Genomic DNA, 18722 nt, shown 5'->3' with positions numbered 1-18722 from the left:
CACGTGCCTGTAATCCTAGCTACTGGGGAGGCTGAGGCAAGAGAACCACTTGAACCTGGGAGGCAGAAGTTGCAGTGAGCTGAGATCGTGCCACTGCACTCCAGCCTGGGTGAGAGAGTGAGACTCCGAAAAACAAACAAACAAACAAAACAAAACAAAAAAGGCATAGCAATTGCATATAACCCATGCACACCCTCATGTATACATGAAATCATCTCTAGATTATTTATAATTCCTGACACAGCATACATACCACTCCATTTGTGTCCATTCAACATAGTTTTGCTTTTGAAACTTTGTATATTTTCTCTGAATATTTTTGATTTATAGTTGGTTTAATAAACACCTGTAAACCCCACAGATCTAGAGGAGCGACTGTGTATTTATGGTATGAAAGATGATGTGTGGACATGTGTCCCCATGGAGATGAGACTAACAAGGCCTATGACTCTACAAATGTTTCATCTTGGAATGGCTCTGCCAGCTTTCCAGGTCTGCAGAGAGTAAGAATATCACTTGTTCATCTGATTCACGATCCTTGCAACCTCCTATGTGCTGCATTTTTGGATGAAATTGGAGTCCTGGAGACGAATCAGGCTCCACCTGCTTCCAGAAGCTCAGAGTCCAGGGGTGAGAACCCAGTGGAGGACAGATGGGGTTACATGGACATAGTAATGATAACACCGGAAACTTTTGGCAAGAAAAGAGTCACATTACTGAAACCATGAGGGTAGACATGTTTATTTGAAGAAGAGGCAACTACATTGAAATTATTTTTAAAAATTTGTAAGTTTTACTGCTGACAGAAGGCTGAAAGATAGTCTGAGGGGAGGTGGAACAGCATGAGGGAAGGTGGAACAGCACATGTCTAAGTGCCGTGTTAAGAGGGAGCCTCTCGTATGTTTGGAATTGTGAGTTCCTTGGTGTGACTGCAGCCTCCAGTAGGACTAGGAAGTAAGCCAGTAGGTTGGAGAGGTGGGCAGGGGTCAAGTGAAGTGGAGAATTGTGGGCTAAGCAAAGGAGTGTGTTTTCTCGCAGCAGGCAGTGGGGACCTTAGACATTTGTAAGCGAGAGAGAGGCACGTTCAGATTCGTGGTGTGAGGAAGAGCGATGCCCTAAGATGCAGACTCACACCTTCAGATTCCTGCGGCTGGTACATTGGAACTGGCAAGCTGGGTTTGAGACAGGGCTGTTGTCTCCCTGGAGGACCCCCTCAAGGCCTGACTGTGGTCAACTTTCGATCTGGGCTCAGCATCTGGAAGCTCTATGTACACGCTGGTATCTGTTGGGGGTCTCTTGGACCTCTGAGAAGGGCGAGTGATTTTTCCCTGTGTGAAAACGCAGTGATCCAACTGTGCGTATGTCACCTCCTGAGGGTATTGTTCATCAGAGTCCTGGAGAGAGGGAAATGTTGAGTGAGGGAGGGGCTCACATTCTTCAGGACTATTAGGGAATAAAGCAGTATCCACGAGGCTGGGCCAAGGAGGACCTACCTCCGGATTCACTGTTCTGTCCCCAGCAGGCTCTTGGTCCATTACAGCAGCATCTGTAGGAGACAAAAGTCATCAAAACAGCTGAGAGGGCACGTCTGGGTCCTCATTTCATGTGCAGAGCCCAACACACAGGGGGAGGCCGTAGGTGCCTGAGGTCCCTCAGCTGCCAACAGCCAGACTCAGACATTCTATCTCTCTTAGTTCAAGGACCCATCCCATAAATAGCTCTCAATTTCCATCCCATTGATTCTGTCTCCCACTTTCTGCCTGTCATGGAACCTTCTCCTGGATGTCAGTGGCTGCAGGGACATGAGGATACAGTTCAGAATCAGGCAATGGTCTGTGAGCTGAAGGCAGGGACAGGGCGTCTGGTGCTCTCTCTAGAAATCCCTGCCTCTGTGGCTCCTGCCTTGGGCCAGAGACCATCCTGCCAGTGAGAAACACACACCTGCGTGCTCCCATCCCGCTTCCCCACTTGGCCCTGAGGTCTGTGGCCTCCGCTTCGTGAGACTTACCCTTTTCATTGGAGCACCAGCGATGCAGGAGAAAGAAGAAGAGGATGGTGAAGAGAATCATGACCACTGAGGACACAATCAGAACATGCAGGTGTCTGGGGATACCTGGAGGAAGACGAGGCACCAACAAGAAGCTAATCACAGCAGTTCCTCTCTATGGATTGTCTCGCATTTCTTGATTGACAGGTAGCCATATACAACGTCTCTTTAGGACGTGCACCCACATGGTGGGAGACCCAGGTTTCTCCTGCTTTCTCAGTTATAGCTCTCATAGTAACCATAGAATGTGCTGAATATACAACTGCTTTAGTTTAGATGCTTGACCCCTTCAAACAGCACATTGAAATTTAACCCCCAATGTGGGAGGTTGGGGCTATTGGGACGTATTTGGGTCATGGAGGTGGATCCATCATGCATAGATTAATGCTGTCCCATACGACGGGGTTAGCAAGTTCTCCCTCTATTAGTTCCTGGAGAATTGGTTTTTAAACAGAGCTTGGAAGCTCCATCGCTCCCCCTCCCCCTTGCTCCCTCTCTTGCCGTGTGATCTCTCTGGTCTCTGCACACAGAGACCCTCCTTCCCTTCTGCCAGAGTGGGAGCAGACTGAGGTCATTACAAGAAATAGATGCTGGTGCCATGCTTCTAGTACAGCCTGCAGAACTGTGAGGCAAATAAATCCCTTATCTTTAGAAGTTACCCAAGCTCAAGTGTTCTTTTATAGCAACAAAAATGGACTAAGACATTAGCATCGTGAAATCAGGAGGAACGTCCCAGAACGGCCTGGGCTGTCTTCTTGTTCTTCCCAGAGGAGGACGTCATGCAGTGCTTTAGCTCAGTGCTTCCTGTGGCTCCAGGGTACAAAACCCAGGCTGGGCTGTCTTCCTGTTCTTCCCAGAGGAGGACGCCATGCAGTGCTTTAGCTCAGTGCTTCCTGTGGCTCCAGGGTACAAAACCCAGGCTGGGCTGATTCTCGGGTTCCCCCAGATACACTGCATATGGGGTGATTCTATATGTCCTGAGCAGCTTTTCTGAGCCTTGGGGGACTGGCTCACATAGAAATAAATGCTTCAGTTGTCACTTGCTGCTTTTGTGTTAGTAATGAACCTGCTTATGTCACATATTCTCTGTGTGTTCTGTCTCCCTGGAGTGACGGTGAGTGATAGGAATTGGCATAGCCCCAGGTGCAGTACAGGAGGTGTTTAGAGTCTTCTCTGGGAAGACTGAACTGGGATTCATGCACAGTGAATGTGCTTTAGGATTTCTACATGCACAGCACTCCTGACTCAAACAACTTACATTCTCCAAGAAAAGGAAAGAAAAGTGAAATCAAGATCAAAAACACGAAGCAGAATTCTCTTATGTCAAACAGCCAGGAAATAGCGTTGAAGCCCGTTGGAAACGTGCTACTCTTTGTGATCTCGGGAGTCATATATTAGGTTGCTGTTCTACACGAGAAGCTGGGGGAAGGACAATGCCCTCCACCATCTATTGCTTCAATACAACCTGTCCTTCCGTGGATTAGTAGGAAAGGGGACCAGGAGCTAGTGCTGGTGCTGATCTCTGATTCCAAGATCTGAACTCACTGCAAGTAGTATTAGTGTTTACCTCCCCATGGTCTATCTGAATCTCCACAGGTGATTGGAAGTAGGGGTAAGGTGGGGGATTTGGGTGAGGGGGCCAGCATTTTGCGATGAGCAGAGCACTTCCTCTATTCCAGGACCTGTGCTGGTGGGATCAGGGAGTTTTCATATTTTCTATATTATTTCACGCTCACAGAAAGCAAATGGGGAAGAGGTTTTAGGCTGATTGCCTAATGGATAAGATAAATGATCAAAGAAGTAATTATAGAGAAATAGGAAAATGATGATGGTAATCCAGGTGCCATTGTCATTCATGTGTGTTACATTATATTTATGCATTTCTTATTTTTATTCTTTGAGACGGAGTCTCCTTGAGTCACCCAGGTTGGAGTGCAGTGATGTGATCTCGACTCACTGCAACCTCCACCTCCTGGGTTGAAGTCATTCTCCTGCTTCCTCCTCCAGAGTAGGAGCTGGGATTACAGGCATGCACCACCATGCTCAGCTAATATTTGTATTTTTATTAGAGATAGGGTTTCACCATGTTGGCCAGGCTGGTCTTGAACTCCTGACTTCATGGAATCCACCTGCCTTGGCCTCCTGCAGTGCTGGGTTAGAGGCATGAGCAACCGTTCACAGTCTTGTATATTATGTTGTAATTAGGTCCCTTCATTTCTACCACCCCTCATCTATCTGTCACTCCTCTGCCAGGTATTGATTTACATGCAGGAGGAATAAATCTCAGAAAGAATTTAATTAAGCAAGGATTAAACAACTAGGAAAATCAAACCCAGCGAGTCCTCCCTGCAAATGATTCTACCTCACAAACATATCTTATATCCATGTCCTTCATTCATTTAGTGTCTAAATCAGCACCACATTTCACCAGTGAGGTGGGAATTGCCTTTTCCACAGTCTCCTAGATTCCAGTTACGCACCTGGGCCTCCCTTATGTTCATGTCAGTCACTATTAATCATGTAGGGATTCCTAGTTACCCTGAGGTGAATCCAATGGCTGTGAGTATAAAACACACACTCCTTGTTCCTCTTTAGTTTCCTGTGTACCCAGTGTGCTCTCCTCTCTTTCCAGTGATTCTCCCCATCTCATTCCCAGCGTTTCAGGCAGAGCCTCTTCCTTCCACATAAGATTGTTTTCACCTTTGTGCCTTCAAGGCTGACAGCTGTGTGCGGAAAATCCTTCCGCCAGTCTTCCAGGGATTCAATCCATCTTTTTCATTAATGTCACAAATATCTGATTAGTGAGACCTTCTCTGTCATCCAAAATTATACACTCAGCATTATCTATTATTTATTTTAAATTCTGGCTGGGCACAGTGGCTCACACCTGTAATCCCAGTACTTTGGGAGGCTGAGATGGTCAGATCACTTGAGGTTGGGAGTTTCAGACAAGCTTGGCCAACATGGTGAAACATCCTCTCTACAAAAAATATACAAACAGAATTAGCCGGGCGTGGTCGTGGTTGCCTGTAATCCCAGCTACTCGAGAGGCTGAGGCAGGAGAATCACTTGAACCCAGGAGGCACAGGTTGCAGTGAGCAGAGATGGTGCCACTGCACTGTAGCCTGGAAGACAGAGGGAGACTCCGTCTCGATAAACAAACGAACAAGCAAATAGATTTCTTGCACAGATGCTTTCCAATGGATCATTCATTTATTGGTACACTTGTGCATTCATTTTCTGCCCTCCCATTTAACCATCTGCAATATCAGTGTCCCAAGAGCAGAGGCCAAATGCATCTTGTTTCCTGTTTGTGGAAGGCAGGAGAACGCTGTCCCACTCCAAAATGTCCCTGTCCTAGCCTCCATAGCTTGTGAATATGTTATTTTACATGGAAAGGAGGAATGAAGATTGCAGACAGAATTACGGTTGCTAATCAGCTGAACTTAAGACAAGGGTATCCTGGATGATTTCAGGGAGATTATGATGGATTTTCATCTTGGTGAACCCAATAGAATCCCCAAGTTTTCCAAAGATGAAGAAGAAGGGAGAGCAGCATTCAGAGAAAGAAGTGTGGTAAGGAAGAAGGGTCTGAGTGATGCCATGTGAGATGTGACCAGTCTTTGTGGGTTTTGAGGAAGGAGGAAGGGCACCAGGAGCCAAGGGATGTGGGAGCCTTTAGAAGCTGGGACAAGTGAGAAGCAAATTCTTGCCTGGAACCTTCAGAAGGAAGGCAGCCTTGCTGTCACCTGATTTTAGCCCAGTAAGATGCATTTCATCCTTTGAGCTACAGCACTGTAAGATAATTAAAAAACCATTTTGTTTTCACCCACGAATCTTGTGGAAATTTGTTATGGCAACAGTAGGAAAGGATTCCAGCTGCACAGCCTGAGCATGGGGCCATGGCTGAATGAGTCAGTGAGTCGAAGTGTGCGTGCATAAGCTCTGTTCTCTGTTACTCAAGGCTCTTGCTCTGCTGAGTCAGCCAGGGTTGCCTCATGACCAACAGGAGCTCATTCTTTGGCAAGTGGAACTTCTCTAAAACCCCTGGCCCTCATCAGATGTTCCCTTCCTTTCCCTCTGTCAAGCCCCCAGGAATTTATCCTCCAGTTAGGAATGCAGGGAGAACAAGCACTGTATTTTTCCTGAGAAGGATGTCAGATAGGCAGTCATTCTTCTAGCTTGTAGGAGGTCTCATCTCCATAAAATTAGAGATTAAGAGATTTCACTGAGCCCTGTGTTGGGCCCAGATCCCTTTCACTGTTGGAGTATCTGGAGTTCAGAGATGGTGGAAGACAGGCCCACAATGTCAGAGCTGCGAGATGCTGAGTCAACGCCTGAATCCAAGGCTTCCAACTCCCCAGGTTCCCAAAAGCAGATATAAGAGGGTTCTGTACTCACCAGTTTTGGAACTTGGTTCAGTGGGTGAAGGCCAACCATTTGAAGAGTTCCCTAGAACACAAGACAGGAGAGAGGTGAGGAAATGAGGCTGCCTGTCCTCTACTCAATGGAAATATTTGAGGTTGGTTCATGGCCAACACTCTGTTATTTAATATTGGGCCCTGGGAATCCTGGGATCCTTTTCTCCATAATGTTTGTATGTGATGCCCACTGTCTTGAGAGTTCAAGGTATAAAAAGAAAACAGGAGCATCACTCTACCTGATCTAAAAATATGTTACAGAGCTTTAGTAAGCAAAACAGCATGGCATTGGCATAAAGAAAGGCACATAGAACAACGGAGCAGAATGAAGAACACAGATATAATCCATGCATTTACATCCAATGATTTTTTTTTTTTTTTCTCTTTTGAGACGGAATCTCGCTCTGTCACCCAGGTTGGAGTGCAGAGGTGCAATCTCGGTTCACTGCAACCTCAGCCTCCTGGGTTCAATCAATTCTTTTGCCTCAAACTCCTGAGTAGTGGTATTACAGGCGCTGACCACCATGCTCAGCTAATTTTTGTATTTTTAGTACAGACGATGTTTCACTATGTTGGCCAGGCTGATCTTGAACTCTTGGCCTCAGGTGATCCACCTGCCTCGGCCTCCCAAAGTGCTGGAATTGCAGGTGTGAACCACCGTGCCCAGCCCATCCAATGGACTTTGACAAAGGTGCCAAGAACTTACAATCAGGAAAGGACAGACTTTTTAGTAAACCATGCAGGGAAAACTGGATATCTACATGCAGAGGAATGAAACTGCACCTCTACCTCTCACCATACACAAAAATCAAATAAAAATGGATTATAGATGTGAGTCTAAGGCTGAACCTATGAAACACATAGTAGAAAGTCTTGGGGAAATGCTCCAGGACATTTGTCTGAGGAAAGACATTTTGTTTAAAACCTTAAAAACACAAGTAATCAAAGCAAAAAATAGACCATTGGGATTACATCAAACTAAGCAGCTTCTGCACCGCTAAACATTAACCAACAAAGTGAAGAGACAACCCACAGATTGGGAGCAAATATGTGCAAACTATGCATCTGAGACGGGATTAATAACTAGACATATAAGAAGCTTAAACAACTCAATAAAACAAATGATTTAATTAAAAAGGAGCAAAAGACCTGAAATTTCCCCGCATATGAAAAAGTGCTCAGTATCACATCATTAGAAAAATGCAAATTAAAATCAAAGTGAGTTGTCATCTCACCCCATTAAAATGGCTTTTAGGCTGGGCGTGGTGGCTCACATCTATCATCCTAGCACTTTGAGAGCCTGAGGTGGGCGAATCACCTGAGATCGGGAGTTTGAGACCAGCCTGACCCACTTGGAGAAACACTGTTTCTACTAAAAATGTAAAAATTAGCTGCGCGTGGTGGCGCATTCCTGTAGTCCCAGCTATTCGAGAGGCTGAGGCAGGACAATCACTTGAACCCGGGAGGTGGAGGTTGTGGTGAGCTGAGATCGCGCCACTGCACTCCAGCCTGGGTGACAAGAGCAAAACTCCCTCTCAAAATACATAAAATAAAATAAAATAAAATAAAATAAAATAAAATGGCTTTTAGCTGCAAGACAGGCAAAACAAATGCTGGCAAGGTGGTAGAGAAAGGAGAACCCTGGTACCCTGTTGGTAGGAATGTAAATTAGTACAGCCATTACGGAGAAAAGTATGGAAGTCCTTTAAATAACTAAAAAGAGATTGGGCACAGTGGCTCCCACCTGTAATCCCAGCACTTTGCGAGACTGAGGCAGGCGCCTCACTTGAGGTCTTGAGTTTGAAAGCATCCTGGCCAACATGGGGAAACCCCATCTGTACTAAAGAGTACAAAAAGTAGCCAGGCATGGTGGCATGCACCTGTAATCCCAGCTACTAGGGAGGCTGAGGCAGGAAAATCGTTTGAACCCAGGAGATGGAGGTTGCAATGAGGCAAGATCACATCACTTGAACTCCAGCCTGGGCACAGAGGGAAACTGTCTCAAAAACCAAAACCAAAACAACAAACGAAAAACTAAAAAGAGAACTTTCATAGTATCTAGCAATTTCACTACTGGGTTTATATCCAAAGGAAAGGAAATCAGTATATCGAAGTAATATCTGCGCTCGTATGATTGGTCCAGCACTGTTCACAGTAGCCAGGACATGGAGACAACCTACCTGCCCATCAGTGGGTGAACGGATAGAGAGAATGTAGTACATACACACAGTGGAGACTACTCATCCATAGAGACAGTAACACCCTGACATTTGCAGCCACATGGATGGAACTGGAGGTCATTACAAAGATTCCCATTTCTCACCCATAGGCGGGAGATAAAAGGTGATCTCATGAAGGTAGAGAGTAGAATGGTGGCTACCAGAGGCCCGGAAGAAAAGGGAGGAGGGTTAAAAATATACATATATATGCACACACATATATATACACATATACACACACACATATATATATACACATATACACACACACATATATACACATATATGTATACACACACACACACATAAATATATAAATGTATTTATGACCACTTGACTTTACACTTAAAAATGGTAAAGGTGGCTGGGCGTGGTGGCTCACACCTGTAATCCCAGCACTTTGGGAGGCCGAGGCGGGCGGATCACGTGGTCAGGAGTTCGAGACCAACCCGACCAATATGGTGAAACCCTGTCTCTACTAAAAATACAAAAAGTAGCCTGGCCTGGTGGTGCACGCCTGTAGTAGCGGCTACTCAGGTGGCTGAGGCAGGAGAATTGCTTGAACCCAGGAGGCGGAGGTTGCAGTGAGCCAAGATTGTGCCACTGTACTCCAGCATAGGGGACAGAGGTAGACTCCGCCTCAAAAAAAAAATTGTTAAAAGTGGTAAACTATATAGGTGTATTTAACCTCAATAAATAATTTTTCAAACAAAGAGGAAACAGTTCTAGGGTTTGCTGGTGATGACATCTCTCTGTGGGTGAGAGGCCAGGGTGGGCTTCTGGTGAATGAGTAAGATTGAGGGGCCGAGGGAACCTCTGATCTCCCCAAACCGAGCCCAGTCTCCCTCCTCTGGGTCTGTCCTGACCGCTTTCTCCATCTGCCTGGGTGCCTGGAGCCCTGACCGCGGACAACCACGCAGGCCACGCAGGAGGGTTTGGAGGTGCCCTCTCTGCCATGCTGTGCCCTGATTCCCCCCTCACACCCAGGCTTCGTCTCTCTGCATCTGTCCATGCTTCTTTCCATCATCAGCAGGAAGCTCCTCAACTATGGCTCTAGGATCGTAAGACATGGGACAGGCATGGGCTTTCCTCAGCTGTGACAGAAACGGGCAGTGGGTCACTCGGGTCTGACCACTCGAAGGGTGGGGCACGGAAAGAACCGAAGCATCTGTAGGTCCCTCCATGGGTCCCAGAGGGAAGTCGGCCTGGAACGTTCCATGGACACTGGGCACTGCAGGGAGCCTAAGTTCATGGGTCTCCCCCTCCCTGGATAGATGGTACATGTCAAAGGAGCGCCAGGAGCTGCAGGACAAGGTCACGTTCTCTCCTGCCTGAACCGTGGGGCCCGGCTGGGCTGAGAGAGAAGGTTTCTCATATAGACCTGGAAGGAGAAGAGGCAGTTTCCTCAGGGAGGTTCTTCCCTGTCCCAGCTCCCCTCACATCTGAGCTGAGAGCTCCCTGCCCTGCTCTATGACCTAATGCTCTCTGTCACCCTCACCCCGTCTCTCTTCATGTCTGTTTCCTCCTTCCACCTTCTCTGTCTCTCTAGGTCTCTGACCTCACTTCCCCAGCCCGAGGTGCGTTTTCCCTTTTTGTATTGTTTTCTTCTCTCTGATCCTCCTTGGATTGTTGACTTGATGTTACTTTTTATTAATTCTAAGTTTCTCACTTTGTGTCCTGTTCATAACTTTCTGCATATTTCTATATGTTATCTATTGATCTATTCAGTGTCTATCTATAAATTATCTGTCATGTATATCTATGTATCATCTATTTATCTCTCTATCAATTGTCTATCTATCCGTCAATCATCTATTATCTATATCTATGTATCATCTCTCTCTGTCTCTGATTTCTCTCTCTGCCTCTCTATCTCTCTCCATGTATCATCTATTTATTTATCTTCATCATCGTCATCTCTATGTATCATCTATTAATCAATGAAACAAGCAATCATCATTTATGTATCTATAACCTATCTATTATCTGTCACCTAACTATTTATCATCTCTCTATATCTATCTATCTATCTATCTATCATCTGTTTTTCTCTGCCTCTTGGTCTCTCTAGTTCTCTTTGGAATCTCTGTAATTCATCCGCACATCTCCCTTTCTCTGTCCTTGGGCCTCTCCCTCAGGACTCTAATTTTGGAGCTTTTCTCTGCTCCCTTCCATCATTCTCTCCACTTATCTGCCCTCTTTTCTCTTTATGTGTCTGTGAGTCTCTCAATCCCCTTCTTCTGGTTCATTCTCTGTGTGTTTATACCTTTGCTTTTGATGCCCCTGATTTCTCTCTATGTCTCTCAGCAATCCTATCATATGTGGGATTATTTGGAATATGAGCCTCAGAATCCAGTGTGGGGACCCCAAGTTCACAAGGCACACAGGGGTTGGTGTTCTGGGGCCACGATATCCTGGGACGATGACTCTCCCCTGCACACAAGGCAGAGGTGTCAGAATCAACACGGCATCTGTAGGTGCCACAAGGCCTGAGGCCACAGGGGCCAACTCAGGTCAGAAATGTGGGTGTCTTTCGGTTCTCCTGGTAGAGAACACTTTGTGGAGGTAAAACAGAAATGAAACTTCTAACCTGTGCCAGGTCTCTGAACAAAGTCAACATGGAAGGACGCCTCTCTCTGGGACATGTCTGTCTGTCTGAGTGTCCCCTTTAACTCTTTCTCTCTTTTCTACCTCCCTGTATGGCCCCTGTGTCTGTCCTCTGTTATGACACCTGGTCTGTGCTTGTGTCTCCTGTTTCTCTGTCTCTGTTGGTACAGACCTCGCCAAGTCAGTCTCTCTCCATAAGAATCTCATGCACATTTTCCTTACAACCACCTGGGCCTCCAAGTCCAGGATCATTCACTCTGTGTCCCAGTGACAATGAGAAGAATGTCCGGACACTCTCACCTGTGATCACGATGTCCAGGGGGTCACTGGGAGCTGACAACACATAGGGGGAGTGAGTGACAGAACCGTAGCATTGGTAGGTCCCTGCCAGGGCAGGTGTCACTGGACTGATGGAGACATTGGCCTTGGAGCCCCCATCATGGAGCTCTCCGATGAGATGCAAGGGCTCCTCAAACTTCCCCACTCGGTGCAGAAGGAAGTGCCCAAACTTGATATCTGACCAGCACTGCAGGATGACCGTCTCTTCTGATTTCACCAGGGGACCTGGGAGGGCCAGGAGGGAAGGTTTTCTGTGGACTCCTAGGAAGAGAATTTGTGAGTTTAGAAGGCGTCTCTCTTTCTTTTTTCTTTTCTTTTTTTTTTTTTTTTTGAGACGGAGTCTCGCTCTGTCCCCCAGGCTGGAGTACAGTGACCGGATCTTAGCTCACTGCAAGCTCCGCCTCCCGGGTTTACGCCATTCCCCTGCCTCAGCCTCCCGAGTAGCTGGGACTACAGACGCCCGCCACCTCGCCTGGCTAGTTTTTTGTATTTTTTAGTAGAGACGGGGTTTCACCGGATTAGCCAGGATGGTCTCGATCTCCTGACCTCGTGATCCACCTGGCCTCCCAAAGTGCTGGGATTACAGGCTTGAGCCACCGCGCCCGGCCGCATCTCTCTTTTTCATCTCATCCACAGGATCCGGAATGAGTGAGGCTTCCCCTCCCTGGTGTCTGTCTCTCTCCTTCCTCTCTGTGTCTCCATGTTCTTTTCTGTGCCCTTAACTCCTGGTGCAGGTCCCTCCATCTGTCTCCCTCCCTCTTCTCTGTCTCTCTGTCTCTAGTAGCCCCTGATTCCCTTCCCACTGGGCTCAGCCTCATGTCTTGGGCTGTTGTATCTGTTTCCCACTAATCTCTTTCCTGCTGTCTATGTGGGGGTGGAAGAGGAAACAGGACAGGCTGCCTGTCCAGGCTCTTAGCAGCCTGGTTCAATCTCTTTCGGACACATTGGAGTCCTTGGCAGGACGTATGAACTGATCAGTAAGGCAGGCACCAGTGTCCACACTCCCTGTTCCTGGTGGTGACTGGGAGCCGCTTTTGCCATCTCTGTGCCTTCTCCATGGTGCCAACTTCCATAGGGTGGTTCCTGGTGCTGGCTCGAGGACTATCAACCCCTCCCTATGTGGATCGAACCTGGTGATGGCGTCAGCGTCCTGCCCTTGCTGATCTCGGGGTTGCCAACCTTCTCCTTGTTTGGCTTGTTTAATTAATTAATTAATTTTGGAGACAGAGTCTCACTCCTTCGCCCAGGCTGGAGTGAAGAGGTGTGGTCTCAGCTTACTGTAACCTCTGCCTCCTGGGTTTAAGCGATTCTCCTGCCTCAGCCTCCCGAGTCGCTAGGATTACATGTGCCTGCGACCACGCCTGGCTATCCTTGGGCCGTTTCTTAACTTGTCCATGACCTGGATTCCAGTGTTGGTTTCCTGTTGCCGCTGTAGAAAATTATCAGAAGCATGGCAGCAGGAGAAACACACTGACCCCTCCACTTCTGGAGACAGAAATTGGACCCTGTTTTTCCTGGGCTAAAATCAAGGCATCTGCAGGGCTGCGTTCCCTCTGGAGACTTGGGAGAATCAGTTTCTTGACTTTTCCAGACTCTATAGGTCACCTGCATTGGTGACCCATGGGCTTCCTACACCTTCAAAGCGGATGGAGTCTCCCACGATGCTGCTCTAATCCCCACTCTCCTCATCCTTCTCCTCTCGTGTGGTCCCTTGTGATTACACTGAGCCTAGTGGGACAGTCCAGGCCGTCTCCCCATCTCAAGGTCAACTCATCAACAACCAGAGCTCCATCTTCCCCTTCAGTCCCCTGCCCTATAGCATAAATAGTCACAGGCTCCAGGGATTAGAATGTAGCCATCATTGGGGACAGTTATTCTTCCCATCACAGCACCGATTTCCATGTATTCAATCCCCCTTTACCCCAAATAAAGTCAGGGCCTGAGTGACCAAATCCTGACGGACACCCCCAGCAGAAGCTCTGGGATTCGGGAGGTGGGACAAGGAGAAGCCCAGACAGGAGCCCTCTGACCTGTGACCGTGATCGCCAGGGGGTTGCTGGGAGCCGACCACCCATTGGGGCAGTGCGGGTGTGAACCCCCACATCTGTAGGTCCCTGCATGTGTGGGATCAAAGTGCCATGAGGAAGCTGTTCCAGAATATTCTGTTGTAGGGCTCAGGGACAGGCACTCCGTCTTCCTTGTACGGACTGAATCTGTTAAACCCAAGATAAGAGTGACACCAAAGAGTCACGTCCTGGAGACATCATAGCACTGAGCCAGGCCGACAGCAAAGGCTTGTCCTGACCACCTTGGGGAGAAGGAGGCCCCGCCTTAGAGAGGAGGACCGCCCCACCCTCCGTGTGCTCAGAAGATTCTCCTAGCTTTCCACGTTTCTATGGCTCCTACCTCACCTGGGTGCCCAGGGCTAAAGGAAGGACCCATCCCGCAAAGACATGGTGTCTCCTTGCAACAAAGTGTTAGCTGAGAACTTTGAGCAAGTGCTGAGTAAGCGACTCCTAGATTTTAATACTGCAAGATTACTCACATAAAACGACACAAGGTAGACATGGGGTGGAGGGCATGTCCTTTGTGAATGGAATATCAGCCGATGCCTGAACGAAAATAAACAGCTGAGCCCCCATCAGCGGATTTGGAATGTCAGGGCCATGGCTGTGGTTTCCCCACCTCTTCTGGTAGAATGACAGCAGCCACACTGCAGCCCTGACCGTCATGGAAACACTGGAGGGTGTGAGTTACACCTTTGTCCTCAGAGGACCTGCTGTTCCTAGCACTTCCCCCCTCCACACCCCAGCTTTGAGCACCCCAGTCTCACCCTGGTCCCCACAGAACTTGACTCTGCCAAGGGAAAGACAGGCTGGGGAGGGCGAGGTCAGAACTGTGGGTTGAGTATCCGAGCGCCCCCTCTTCCTAATTGATGAGAGACTCCTGGACAGGACTTCCCTCCTGTTTCAGGAAAATCCTCTCAGGTGGGGAGATGACACCCTAACGTTTGGGGAAGGACTCACCCGTGTGTGGCCAGGCCCTCTGCAGCAAGAAGAACCCTGGAAAGAAAGATCATGATGGACGATCCATCTGCAGGAAAACTAGGCCTCCCTTGCTGCCCCCACTGGGCTGTGAGTCTTGGCAGCCAGGCTTTTCCTGGGCTGAAGGTAAACTCACACTCACTGCCTACCTGCCCCCAAGAACAGGGCTCTCAGCTGTGCAGAGACCCAGCCTCCAGGCCCAGATCTCCACTCCAGGCCCATATCTCCATCCCAGGCCCAGATCTCCACCCCAGGCCCATATCTCCACTCCAGGCCCATATCTCTACTCCAAGCTCATATCTCCACTCCAGTCCCATATCTTCATTCCAGGCCCATATCTCCACTCCAGGCCCAAATCTCCATCCCAGGCCCATATCTCCACTCCAGGCCCATATCTCCACCCCAGGCCCATATCTCCACTCCAGGCCCATATCTCCACTCTAGGCCCATATCTCCACCCCAGGCCCATATCTCCACTCCAGGCCCATATCTCCACTCCAAGCTCATATCTCCACTCCAGTCCCATATCTTCATTCCAGGCCCATATCTCCACTCCAGGCCCAAATCTCCATCCCAGGCCCATATCTCCACTCCAGGCCCATATCTCCATCCCAGGCCCATATCTCCACTCCAGGCCCATATCTCCACTCTAGGCCCATATCTCCACCCCAGGCCCATATCTCCACTCCAGGCCCATATCTCCACTCCAAGCTCATATCTCCACTCCAGTCCCATATCTTCATTCCAGGCTCATATCTCCACTCCAGGCCCAAATCTCCACTCCAGGCTCATATCTCCACTCCAGGCTCATATCTCCACTCCAGGCTCATATCTCCACCCCAGGCCCAAATCTCCACTCCAGGCCCATATCTCCACTCCAGGCTCATATCTCCACTCCAGGCCCATATCTCCACTCCAGGCCCATATCTCCACCCCAGGCCCATATCTCCACTCCAGGCCCGTAACTCCACCTCTAGACCCATATCTCCACTCCTGGCCCAGGTCTCCACTCTTGGCCCAGATCTCCATGCCAGACCTGTATCTCCACTGGCCCATATCTCCACTCCAAGCTCATATCTCCACTCCAGTCCCATATCTTCATTCCAGGCCCATATCTCCACTCCAGGCCCAAATCTCCACTCCAGGCCCATATCTCCACTCCAGGCTCATATCTCCACTCCAGGCCCATATCTCCACTCCAGGCCCATATCTCCACCCCAGGCCCATATCTCCACTCCAGGCCCGTAACTCCACCTCTAGACCCATATCTCCACTCCTGGCCCAGGTCTCCACTCTTGGCCCAGATCTCCATGCCAGACCTGTATCTCCACTGGCCCATATCTCCACTCCAAGCTCATATCTCCACTCCAGTCCCATATCTTCATTCCAGGCCCATATCTCCACTCCAGGCCCAAATCTCCACTCCAGGCCCATATCTCCACTCCAGGCTCATATCTCCACTCCAGGCTCATATCTCCACTTCAGGCCCTTATCTCCACTCTAGGCTCATATCTCCACTCCAGTCCCATATTTCATTCCAGGCCCATATCTCCACTCCAGGCCCAAATCTCCACTCCAGGCTCATATCTCCACCCCAGGCCCATATCTCCACTCCAGGCTCATATTTCCACTCCAGGCTCATATCTCCACTCCTGGCCCATATCTCCACTCCAGGCCCAAATCTCCACTCCTGGCCCATATCTCCACTCCAGGCCCATATCTCCACTCCAGGCTTATATCTCCACTTCAGGCCCATATCGCCACTCCAGGCCCATCACTCCACCTCCAGGCCCGTATATCCACTCCAGGCCAAGATCTCCACTCCAGGACCATATCCCCACTCCAGGCCCAGATCTCCACTCCAGGCCGAGATCTCCTCTCCAGGCCCACATCTCCACTTCAGGCCCATAACTCCATCTCTAGACCCATATCTCCACCTCTAGGCCCAGATCTCCACTCCAGGCCCGTAACGCCACCTCTAGACCCGTATCTCCACCTCTAGGCCCATATCTCCACCTCCGGGCCCAGATCTCCACCCAGTGCTTCCTCCGTCGATTCCCTTCCAGGACTCACCAACACACGCCATGCTAACGACCATGAGCGACATGGTGCTGCCGGTTCAGACAGGCGGCTGCTCCCCAGCTCAGCTCAGCAGTGCACAGGATGTTATCTGGCGCCCTGCCCATGCAGTTGACGTGCTGACCACATCATGGGAGGGTGACGTACGCAGGCTCTTCCTACCTTGCATGATGCCCAGCAAGCCTCCAGCCAAGAGCAGAAAATGGCTTCCTGGAAATTATTGTGACTACAATTGCCACCTTGCTTCATTCACTATGACCAGCTCAAAACACATCTCAGATCCAATCTTTCGAACACAAGATGATGGAATTCTGGGTTACATTAAAGACTTTTGATGTATTTTTGTTGTTTTTATCTGAAATTCAAACTCTTCTTCATGTGTAATGTGCAAAATATCTAACAGATACTATTAACATTATCAGAGTAATTGTGACAAAAAGTCAGTCTAATTTTCCTTCTTGAATTTCTAGTACTAAACCAGAAGGAGTGAAAATGATTTAAATTCCCAGTGAAGGATTATGCAGTTATTTATGCTCTTAGAATCCTACTTTATTAGCAAAAAACACAACATGTAAATTCTGGATTTTGTCGTTTTATCTAGAATTTGTCTCATGACCCAAGATTCCAGATTCCAAACTCATGGTTTGCTCTCTCTCTGTCTCTCTCCCTCCCTGGTTCGCTCTCTCTCTGTCTCTCTCCCTCCCTCATTTTAAATTTTACAGGAATATCCAGTAACAATACGATAGAAAATCAAGCTTCCCCCAGCACTTTGGGAGGCAGAGGTGGGTGGATCACTTGAGGTCGGCAGTTCAAGACCAGACTGGCCAACATGGTGCAACCCTGTCTCTGCTAAAAATACAAAAGTTAGTGGGGCTTGGTGGTGGGCACCTGTACTCCCAGCTACTCAAGCGGCCTAGGCATGAGAATTGCTTGAACCTGGGAGGCGGAGGTTGCAGTGAGCTGAGCTTGTGCCACGGAAATCTAGCTTGGGTGACAGAGGAAGAGTCTGTCGCAAGGAAAAAAAAAAATAGCAAACTAAATAACCTCTAATAACAAATCAGAGGACTCAGGTTACCAAATTTTAAGGGGTTGTATAAGTTTACATAAAGTGTAGCATCCTCATCAGAGGGGATACAGAGAGCCACTGGGCAGAAAAGACTGTCTAAAATACACCCTTGGATGCACAGTCCCTTTGCAGTTGACCCAGGCTGCCATGTGGTTTAAGGTGGAATCGAATTCTCAACAAATAACACAGGGCCATAGGGTTACACGTAGGAAAAAATGAATCTAAACTTATCCTCACACTATAAAAACACTTCTTATGTTTTATTTTGTTGTTGTAAATTTTTTATGCTTTATTTTTAAAATTGACAAATAAGAATTATATACAGTCGTCCTTCACTATTCCTGGGTGATTGGTTCCAGGATCCCCATTCAGAGACCAAAATCTGCAGATCCTCAAGCCTCTTGCGTGAAACGGCACAGTGAAGCTGGGCGTGGTGGCTCACGCCTGTAATCCCAGCACCCTGGGAGGCTGAGTTGGGTGGATCACGAGGTCAGGAGTTCGAGACCAGCCTGTCCAACATACTGAAACCACGTCTCTACTAAAAATACAAAAAAATTTATCTGTGCATGGTGGCACATGCCTGTAATCCTTGCTACTGGGGAGGCTGAGGCAAAAGAATCGCTAGAACCTGGGAGGCGGAGGTTGCAGTGAGCTGAGATTGCGCCACTGCACTCCAGCCTGGGTGAGAGAGTGAGACTCCGTCTCAAAAAAAAAAAAAAAAAAAAAAAAAAGCATACTAATTGCATATAACCCATGCACATCCTCCTGTATACATGAAATCATCTCTGGATTACTTATAATTCCTGACACAGCCTACACCCCACTCCATTTGTGTTCATTCAACATGGTTTTTTGGTTTTTGAACTTCGGGGATTTTTTTCCCCAAAATATTTTTGATTT

The 18722-nt window shown here is 48.3% G+C and overlaps 2 protein-coding genes across 3 annotated transcripts in view; both read right to left on the bottom strand.

Moving 5' to 3' along the window:
• Positions 1-725: 725 nt before the first annotated feature.
• The window catches only part of KIR3DL2 (killer cell immunoglobulin-like receptor, three domains, long cytoplasmic tail, 2), a 33555-nt gene continuing 15558 nt past the window's right edge, over positions 726-18722 (bottom strand). Inside the window, exon 10 of one of the 2 annotated variants that reach the window (XM_077975613.1) lies at positions 726-1164. In XM_077975613.1, the coding sequence (XP_077831739.1) occupies positions 1085-1164 (80 nt within the window). In that variant the 3' untranslated portion in view covers positions 726-1084. The remainder of the gene's footprint in view (positions 1165-18722) is intronic. The other variant, XM_077975614.1, reaches the window with a different exon arrangement.
• Positions 1114-16784, bottom strand: KIR2DS4 (killer cell immunoglobulin like receptor, two Ig domains and short cytoplasmic tail 4). The gene is given in 8 exon segments (NM_001043314.1): positions 1114-1394; positions 1494-1546; positions 2009-2113; positions 6449-6501; positions 9784-10068; positions 11595-11894; positions 14660-14695; positions 16751-16784. Coding segments are annotated over 6 exon segments (735 nt in total). The 3' UTR covers positions 1114-1394; positions 1494-1546; positions 2009-2086.

Source organism: Macaca mulatta, chromosome 19, assembly GCF_049350105.2.
Source record: "Macaca mulatta isolate MMU2019108-1 chromosome 19, T2T-MMU8v2.0, whole genome shotgun sequence".
NCBI lineage: Eukaryota > Metazoa > Chordata > Mammalia > Primates > Cercopithecidae > Macaca > Macaca mulatta.
Note: the sequence above shows the minus strand (reverse complement) of the source record. Positions and strands in the feature narration are given on the sequence as shown.